The 10031-nt window shown below is 50.7% G+C and overlaps 1 protein-coding gene across 1 annotated transcript; it reads left to right on the forward strand.

Moving 5' to 3' along the window:
* Positions 1 to 3151: 3151 nt before the first annotated feature.
* Positions 3152 to 4117, forward strand: LOC137675521 (olfactory receptor 14A16-like). The gene has a single exon (XM_068421649.1). It carries the CDS (start codon positions 3152 to 3154, stop codon positions 4115 to 4117), a length of 966 nt encoding a protein of 321 aa, XP_068277750.1.
* The last annotated feature ends 5914 nt before the right edge of the window (positions 4118 to 10031 follow it).

The following is a 10031-nucleotide window of genomic DNA, read 5'->3' on the forward strand; positions in this document are numbered from 1 at the left end:
CGAGCTGCTACCCACCTAGGCAGTCCCTGGCATCTCTCACTGCAGGGGCTTCATCCAGCTCAGGGTCAGGACTTCCTGGATGTCATGAGGTTTCTATTGGCCCATCATTCCAGCCTGTCTATGTCCCTTGGGATGGAAGCCCTGCCCTCCAGTGTAGTGTCTGCTCTCCTCAATGGGGTGTCTTCTACAAATCTTATGAAAAATCACTTCCTCGTCTCCTCTGGGTCGTGAAAAACATGTTAAACAGGGCAGGTTGCAGGACAGACTCCTGCAGGACCCTACTAGCTACAGGCCTCCAGACAGAGCACTACGCATGAACCACATTCTTCTAAGCGTGTTCATCCAGATGTTTTTTTACCCATCTACTCATCCACCAATGTAGATCATAATATCCTATCTTGAACACAAAAATATTGTGGGGGGATGATGCTGAAAGCTTTACTGACTTCCAGGTAAAAGACCACCACTGCTCCTCCACGTCCAGCAATCCCATCCTTTCCTCACAGAAAGCAAGGACAATGGCCAGACACCATCTACCCTGGGTAAATCCAGTCACCTTCTTCAGACACACAGAAATGGGGTCCAAGTGCACACGCTCTGGGGCAGAGCCTTTCATTCCCCTGCTCATCATTCGGGCATCTTTGAAAGGTGCATGAAATATTTGGGTGCTTCCAGTCATCAGGGAGTTCCCCCAGTCTCCATGGCCTTTCAAAGATGATGGAGAGTGGCCTCATTGTGACACAAAGACCCTCGAGTCCTTCCTGGTGAAGACTGAGGCAAAGACGATGTGGAGTATCTCAGATCTATCTACACTGTATGAAATTCAGCACTGGCCACACAGTATATTTCTTTCTTCTTTAACTGTTCCTGAAGTGGGAAAGACTCATTATGGTGCTGTGCTTGGAGGAGGCTGTCCTTGAAGACCAGCTGTACTGAGCTCTGCTGCCACACCTTGGCATCACTGTCACATCACTGTCTCCAACACTAAAGGCTCCAGACTATCCTGTCTGTGCCCCTTGCTGAAGTACCCCAGATGTGGCACCAGGCAAGCTCCTTCTTGCCATAAGGAATCCTGGTACCTCATGTCCAAGTCTTTCTGTGTGCAAAGGCTTTGCTTCAAAGCAAAGACATGGCATGGACAAAGGGATTTGGAATGTCTTTGTAGCCCTTGGACTAGGAACCAGAATGAAATGACTAAATTCACTAAGCTGAAAACATTCCTCCAGCTTGGAGATGGTAGAAGCTTCCCTGTCACCTTCCTGGTGTCCTGTCCAATGATGGGAGAAGAAAAGGCAATTCTCATGCCCAACTGTTCTTCTAATAGAAGAAATGTCACTGCTAGAAAGAAGTGTCTTGCCCCATCTGAGGGAGGCAACATCAATGATTTCTTCAGCTTTGGGCTGGTCTTCTGCTGATGAGCTGGGCTGGGCTTCTGGGACACAGGGAGCTTATGGCATCATGGGAACGCAGAAAAAGCAGGAGCAGCTCCCCTGCAAGGCACAGCAGGGCTGAGAGCACTGCATGCAGGCACTGAGGAGAGACGAGAGAGGCAGAGAGAGGTTAAAGGCAGTCTGGAGTGGGAGAAATCTTCACAACCCTTAATACCGTAAGTCTCTGGTCAGAGAGCGAAGCACATGAGTTCCTGGAGGGCTCTCCTAAAGCTGGTACATCCCATGACTGGTGTGGAGGAGAAGGATGAGTTCTAGAGCAGGGATTCCCTGCCGCATTGTCAGAGGGACAGGGGATGACAGCTTGCTTCTCCCAGGGATGGCTGCAGGGTGTGAAACCAGGTGTGCAGTCAGGGGTGCCCTGGGCTGTCCTTCAGAGCAGGGTCTCTGCACCCCAAGGGGCTGTGTGCTGGGGCAGGGACTCTGCCACCAGCCAGGGTCAGCACTCAGCCTGCCTGGGGAGCTCCTCATAGAGCTGTGGGAAGAAGCTGTGGGTGGAAGGAGCAGCCCCTGGCAGGGCAGGGCAGGGCAGGACAGGGTCCTTCTGCGGTTGAGAGGGTGCTGTGTGGATCAGGGCCACTCACAGCTCCAGATCACCCTCAGGACATTTGCAGAGAGTCCTTTTGAAGACAGACATCAAGGCAGCATTTACCTGAAAGGGAAGCAGTCTGTGCTTTGACTTTTCTCCTCTTGGTTGGCTGGGTGGGCAGTGGGAGGTGGCAACTTCATTCTCCATTGTGGAGAAGGCACTGAGATCCCAGTTCTTGTTAGGACTTGTCTGAGCTGCTCCTGAGCCCCTGCACACACAGAGGTAGAATCATAGAATCATAGAATGGTTTGGGTTGGAGGGAACCTTAAAGATCATCTAGTTCAACCCCCCTGACATGGGCAGGGACATCTTCCACTAGACCAGGTTGCTCCAAGCCCCATCCAACCTGACCTTAAACGCTGCCAGGGAGGGGGCATCCACAGCTTCTCTGGACAACCTGGGCCAGTGTTTTACCACCTTCACAGACAAGAATTTCTTCCTCATATCTCAGCTAAATCTCCCCTCCTTTAGTTTAAAACAATTACGCCTCATCCCATCACTACTTGCCCTTGTAAAAAGCCCCTCTCCCACTTTCCTGTAGGTCCCTTCAGGTACTGGAAGGCTGCTAGAAAGTCTCCCTGAAGCCTTCTCTTCTCCAGGCTGAACAAGCCCAACTCTCTCATCCTGTCTTCAGAAGAGAGGTGCTCCAGCCCTCTGATCATCTTGGTGCCTGTGACCTACAAATGATATACAACAAACAGACTAAAAAGGAGTGCCTGACGTCACTGTCTGTGAGGTGGAGAACAGAGCTGGGTAAGGAGAAGGCTTGTCTGCATGCCCATCTGCCTTCCTGTCCTTGCTTAATTTTTTTGAAGCCTGGCCATATTCTTCCCTGTTTCACTACCTGTCCATCATGCTCTTGCTCTTGGGGCGAGGGTGTGGGTTAGCTTCTATTCTGACTCAGACTTTGGGGGTCCTGCCCCAGAGGGTTCCTCAAGAAATCTAGATATCTAAGCTGTATTTTAGACATTCAAGCAGAACATCATTCAGTTGGTTGGGTTAAGAAGGAGCTGGCTCGTTCCTCATTCAGCTCAGGGAGGGGGATTTCTATGAGAAATGGCCTGGGCTTTTCTTCAGGTAAGTCATTCCTAACTTCTCACTGTCTTTTCCTCCTATGGCAGGTCCCCATGCCCAGAGGCAGCAAATGTCCAACAGCAGCTCCATCACCCACTTCCTCCTCTTGGCATTTGCAGACACGCGGGAGCTGCAGCTCTTGCACTTCTGGCTCTTCCTGGGCATCTACCTGTCTGCCCTCCTGGGAAATGGACTCATCATCACCGCTGTAGCCTGTGACCACCACCTCCACACCCCCATGTACTTCTTCCTCCTCAACCTCTCCCTCCTTGACCTGGGCTCCATCTCCACTACTGTCCCCAAAGCCATGGCCAACTCCCTCTGGGACACCAGGGCCATCTCCTACCTGGGATGTGCTGCCCAGGTCTTTCTCTTTGTCTTTTTCATTTCAGCAGAGTATTCTCTTCTCACAGTCATGGCCTATGACCGCTACGTTGCCATCTGCAACCCCCTGCACTACGGGACCCTCCTGAGCAGCAGGACTTGTGCCAACATGGCAGCAGCTGCCTGGGGCAGTGTTTTTCCCTATGCTGTTCTGCACACGGCCAACACATTTTCACTACCTCTCTGCCAAGGCAATGCTGTGGACCAGTTCTTCTGTGAAATCCCCCAGATCCTCAATCTTTCCTGCTCAAACACCTACTTCAGGGAAATTTACCTTCTTGTGGTTAGTGCCTGTTTAGCATTTGGGTGTTTTGTTTTCATCGTGGTGTCCTATGTGCAGATCTTGAGGACCGTGCTGAGGATTCCCTCTGAGAAGGGACGGCACAAAGCCTTTTCCACGTGCCTCCCCCACTTGGCTGTGATCTCTCTGTTTGTCAGCACTTTAATGTTTGCCTACCTGAAGCCCCGCTCCAACTCCTCCCCATCCCTGGATCTCGTAGTGTCAGTTCTGTACTCGGTGGTGCCTCCAGCAGTGAACCCCCTCATCTACAGCATGAGGAACCAGGAGATCAAGGATGCCCTGAAGAAACTGTTCGAACACATATTATTTAAACATCATTAAGGTATCAATCATCTTTAGATGACCCCCAGGCTATCTCGGGAGAACTCAGGACTATCTTGTGTTCTTTTCTTATGTTCTATTTGTTTTTTAAATGTGTGATAATGTGAATTGCAATTAAAAATAATTATTCATCCCACTTCTTCTTGACATTCAATATGTTTTTTCTGAGGAACTATCCTAACATACCTGTGGAACCAGTCTTCTTGCAGAGATAAAGAATCCAGCAGAAATATCATTTGTTTGAGCTCTCATCTCTTCTAAACCTTTCTGGAGCTGAGGACACAGCACCAGAATGCAGGAGGGGTTAAGGAGCCAAACGTCTAGATGCCACATGGAGGAGGAGCAGCCCTGTGGCACTCAGAGCTGCCTCTGCTGGCTGGTGGGGCACTCCCACCTTTGTGTCAGGGCTGCTGCTTCCCTGGCCTCGTGGCCTTGGACCGCATCAGGACATGGTCTTTTCAGTGCTGGTGTCTCCTCACTTGCACACTGTCCTGCTGCGTCCTTAGGTCTGTGTGAGGCCCTGAGGTCTCCTGCAACTTGAGACACTCCTTTTTTTCTCAACGGTGGCATCCCAGGGGTTGCAGGCAGGACAGAACAGGCCCTCCTCACAGCCTGCAAGAGCTGTGCATTGCAACAGGATGCCAAATGAGAGCGAGACGTGCAGAAAGTGATGGCACGAGGGTGATGATATTCCAACATCCTTGAGGTCCCTCGCAAATCCAATAAGTCTTGGCTAGTCATGGCTTGGATGGGTGTACTGGACCCTCGGTAAAAAACTAGCTGGATGGCCGGGCCCAAAGAGTTGTGGTGAATGGAGTTAAATCCAGCTGGCACCCAGTCACAAGTGGTGTTCATCAGGGCTCAGTGTTGGGGCCAGTTCTCTTTAATATCTTTATCAATGATCTGGACGAGGGGATCGGGTGCACCCTCAGTAAGTTCGCAGATGACACCAAGTTGGGCGGGAGTATTGATCTGCTGGAGGGTAGGGAGGGTCTGCAGAGGGATCTGGACAGGCTGGATGGATGGGCTGAGGCCACTGTATGAGGTTCAACAAGGCCAAGTGTCGGGTCCTGCACTTGGGGCACAACAACCCCACACACTGCTACAGGCTGGGGGAAGAGTGGCTGGAAAGTGCCTGGTGGAAAAGGACCTGGGGGTGTTGATCAATGGCAGGCTGAGTATGAGCCAGCAGTGTGCCCAGATGGCCAAGAAGGCCACCAGCATTCTAGCTTGTATCAGCACTAGTGTGGCCAGCAGGACTACGGCAGGGATCGTCCCTCTGTACTCAGCACCGGTGAGGCCACACCTCGAATCCTGTGTTCAGTTTTGGGCCCGTCACTACAAGACAGACATTGAGGGGCTGGAGCGAGTCCAGAGAAGGGCAACGAAGCTGGTGAAGGGTCTGGAGCACAAGTGCTGTGAGGCACAGCTGAGGGTACTGGGGTTATTTAGTCTGGAGAAAAGGGGGTTGAAAGGAGACCTTATTGCTGTCTACAAGTACCTGAAAGGAGGTTGTAGCGAGGTGGGTGTTGGTCTCTTCTCCCAAGTAACAAGGGATAGGATGAGAGGAAATGGCCTCAAGTTGTGCCAGGGGAGATTTAGATTGGATATCAGGAAAAATTTCTTCACTGAAAGGGTTATCAAGCAGTGGAACAGGCTGCCCAGGGCAGTGGTGGAGTCACCATCCCTGGAGGGATTTAAAAGACACGTAGACATGGCGCTTAGGGACATGGTTTAGTGGTGGACTTGGCAGTGCTAGATTTATGGTTGGAGTTGCTGATCTTAAAGGTCCCTGCCAACCAAAAGAATTCTATGATTGTACGAATTTGAAGCTGGAAACTCCAGTGGGTAGGATATGAGGTCTGTGTTCCAGCTGCTGGAGCAGGGCTGCAAACATACTGACTCCAGTGCCTGCACGCATGCAATGGGGAGACCATGAGGATCTGGGTCCAGGTGCTGGATAGAATGAGTGCCCAAGGCAGACCTGGGTCTTCTCCTAGAGAGACAGATGGGCTGGAGAAGGTTGATAGGCTCCTTCCTGCCCACTGTCAGCACAAGACTCACATGGTCCTGCTGACCACAGGCCTCAACGTGGCAAGAGCTGAGGAACTCGTGAAGGAACAGCATGGTGCAACTTGTCAAAACGGGCTCTAAGTCCTTGCTGGGCCTGGTTCTCCAGACTGTACCTGCATAGGTTGATCAGGATACACTTCTTCAGCTGCCACCAGCATCGAGTGGGCACCAGTGAGGACCCTCAGCTCCCTCCAGTTAGGGAAGCAGCCTCTGGAAGCAAGCCGTGTTGTAGAGGAAGAAGGTGGCCAAGGTATCTGGGAGTCATGAGCAGAACCCAAGTGTGAAAGGAAACTGCTCTTGTTTTTGACAGAAAGAAAAGATCATCTGGAGTTGAAGTGTGGGTCAGATCTTAACTAGAGCCAATTCCTTCAGGTGCACTGGCTCAAACCAGGTCACTCACAGAATCACAGAATCACTGCTAACCCCCCCCGCTTCAGCTAATGTGCCTGTAGGGTGGTGGGATCTGCTGAGTGATGGCTGCTCATGGGTCCCTTGTCCCTCCAGTCTGGCCTCATGCAGAAGGGAAGCCACTCACAGCTGGAGCACATATGAAGCAGGGCTTCACGTGCAATCAGAGATTGACCCACAGTGACCCCCACCAGGAATAGAATCCGAGAACCATAGAATCATAGAATTGTTTTGGTAGGAAAGGACCTTGAAGATCAAGTCCAACCATCAACCCAGCACTGCCAAGTCCACCACTAAACCATGTCCCTAGGCACCACATCTACTGGTCCTTTAAATACCTCCAGGGACAGTGACTCAACCACTTCCCTGGACAGCCTGTTCCAATGTTTAATAACCCTTTTGGTGAAGAAATTTTTCCTAATATACAATCCAAACCTCCCCTGGAGCAAGGTGAAGCCATTTCCTCTGTAGCTGCAACCTTACAGTTATAGAATGATTCTGCTCGTGAACAGACCATCACCCTCGGTGATGTATATGGTTTCACTCTTCTGATACAGGTGGATGTATGTCATATGTACAGTTACTTACACTCTCCTCGTTCTTCACTTCCCCCTATTGAGAAACTTTTGCAAACAAAGTGCTGTGGTCAAAGTGGGTCTCGAGATGTGGGAAGACTGGTGCCATGGTTAAAGCCCAGCTGGCAACTGAGCACCACACAGCCACTTGCTCACCCTCCCCAGTTGGGATGGGGAAGAGAATTGGAAAAGTGAGGAAACTCGAGCATTGAGATAAAGACAGTTCAATAGGTAAAGCAAAAACCATGTGCAGAAGCGAAGCAAAACAAGGAATTCATTCACCACTTCCCATCGGCAGGCAGGTGTTCAGCCATCTCCAGGAAAGCAGGGCTCCATCACGCATGATCGTTACTTGGGAATACAAACGCCGTTGCTCCAAATGTCCTCCCCTTCCTTCTTCTTCCTCCAGCTTTATTTGCTGAACGTGACACCATACGGTATGGAATATCCCATTGGTCACTTGGCATCAACCGTTCCGGCTCTGTCCCCTCCCAACTTCTTGTGCACCCCCAGCCTACTCACTGGTGGGGTGGGGTGAGAAGCGGAAAAGGCCTTGACTCTGTGTAAGCACTGCTCAGCAGTAACGAAAACATCTCTATATTGTCAACACTGTTCTCAGCACAACTCCAAGACACAGCCCCAAACCAGCTACTGTGAAAAAGATTGACTATCCCAGCCATATCCAGCACAACTGGGTAAACGTCTCTGCGTGACAGCTCGTCACAAAGCTCTGAGATGAACCCCTCCCAAATCACCTTGTCTGATCCGCTCCATTTCGTTCCTTCTGCTACCCATGGGAAGAGAAATGTTTCCCATTCATGACTCATCATGTACTAAGGTGGGTGACTATGTGCTCACTACGTAACAGATCTCTCTTCACTGACCACAGAAAAAGGCCTCAGATCAGATGCCTCATTTAGAGATTAGATGTGACCTTAGGTCTTAATGTAGTTTAAGTTAAGTTCAGGCCTAAGATTTTGACCTTAACTTAGACTATTGCATTTGGATTTATCTGTGCAGAGCACCTCTGAAAAGTCACAGAATCATAGAATCATAGATTGTTTTGTTTGGAAAAGAACTTTAAAAGCATCAAGGCCAACTGCTAACCCAGCACTGCCAAGTCCACCACTAAACGATATCCCTCAGCACCACATCTACATGTCTTTTAAATACCTCCAGGGATGGTGACTCCACCACTTCCCTGGGCAGCCTGTTCCAATGTTTGACAAACCTTTTGGGAAGAGATTTTTCCTGATATCCAATCTAAACCTCCCCTGGAGCAACTTGAGGCCTTTTCCTCTCGTCCTATCCCTTGTTCCTTGGGAGAAGAGACTGACACCGACCTCACTACAAGCTCCTTTCAGGTAGCTGTAGAGAGTGATAAGGTCTCCTCTCAGCCTCCTTTTCTCCAGACTAAGCAATTTCAGTTCCTTCAGCCGCTCCTCATCAGACTTGTGCTCTAGACCCTTCACCAGCTTCGTTGCCCTTCTTTGGACGTTCTCCATCACCTCAATGTCTGTCTTGTAGTGAGGGGTCCAAAACTGAACACAGGATTTGAGGTGCGGCCTGACCAGTGCCAAGTTCAGGGGTCTAATTTTCTTTCCATTGGCCCAGGGGACCATGTGTTCATCTGGAGGAAGGAAGATGGTCCATGGAAAGATGATTCTAGAGTGATTTCAGCTGTCCACATTAAGTGGGATGAGTTATAGCTCCTGAATAACTTTGGGGGTATTTTGGGGTTATTTGCTTCCTGCTGACTCAGAAGTGAGGCTAGGTGATGAGGTCAGGAGCAGGTATTGTATTAAAGAGAAGAGAGCCTCCCCTGTCAGGGAGCAGCAAGCTGGGAGGCGAGCTGGGAGCCAAGGGAGATGCCATGGCTGGCAGCATAGGTGCCTCTGCAGCCAGGCCCCAGCCGCACAGTATCTGAGCAAGGCAAGCAGGACAGGCCTCGGAACGGTGGTCTGCAGTCAAGCCAGGAAGTCAATCCATTGATCAGGATGAGGTTCGGGTCCAGTAATCACCAAGCAGGCCCACAGTGATCACAGAATCACAGAATGTTAGGGATTGGAAGGGACCTCAAAAGATCATCTAGTCCAATCCCCCTGCTGGAGCAGGATTGCCCAGACCATATCACACAGGAACGCGTCCAGGCGGGTTTTGAATGTCTCCAGAGAAGGAGACTCCACAACCTCTCTGGGCAGCATGTTCCAGTGTTCGGTCACCCTCACCGTAAAGAAGTTTTTCCTCCTATTTATGTGGAACCTCCTGTGTTCCAGCTTGCACCCATTGCCCCTTGTCCTGTCAAGGGATGTCACTGAGAAGAACCTGGCTCCATCCTCATGACACTTGCCCTTTACATATTTATAAACATTAATGAGGTCACCCCTCAGTCTCCTCTTCTCTAAGCTAAAGAGACCCAGCTCCCTCAGCCTCTCCTCAGAAGGGAGATGTTCCACTCCCTTAATCATCTTCGTGGCTCTGCGCTGGACTCTCTCTAGCAGATCCCTGTCCTTCTTGAACTGAGGGGCCCAGAACTGGACACAATATTCCAGATGCGGCCTCACCAGGGCAGAGTAGAGGGAGAGGAGAACCTCTCTCGACCTGCTAACCACACCCCTTCTAATACACCCCAGGATACCATTGGCCTTCTTGGCCACAAGGGCACACTGCTGGCTCATGGTCATCCTGCTGTCCACTAGGACCCCCAGGTCCCTTTCCCCTACGCTGCTCTCCAACAGCTCTGCCCCCAACTTGTACTGGTACATGGGGTTGTTCTTGCCCAGATGCAGGACTCTACACTTGCCCTTGTTATATTTCATTAAATTTCTCCCCGCCCAACTCTCCAGCCTGTCCAGGTC

This window comes from Nyctibius grandis, chromosome 34 (assembly GCF_013368605.1).
Source record: "Nyctibius grandis isolate bNycGra1 chromosome 34, bNycGra1.pri, whole genome shotgun sequence".
Lineage (NCBI taxonomy): Eukaryota > Metazoa > Chordata > Aves > Nyctibiiformes > Nyctibiidae > Nyctibius > Nyctibius grandis.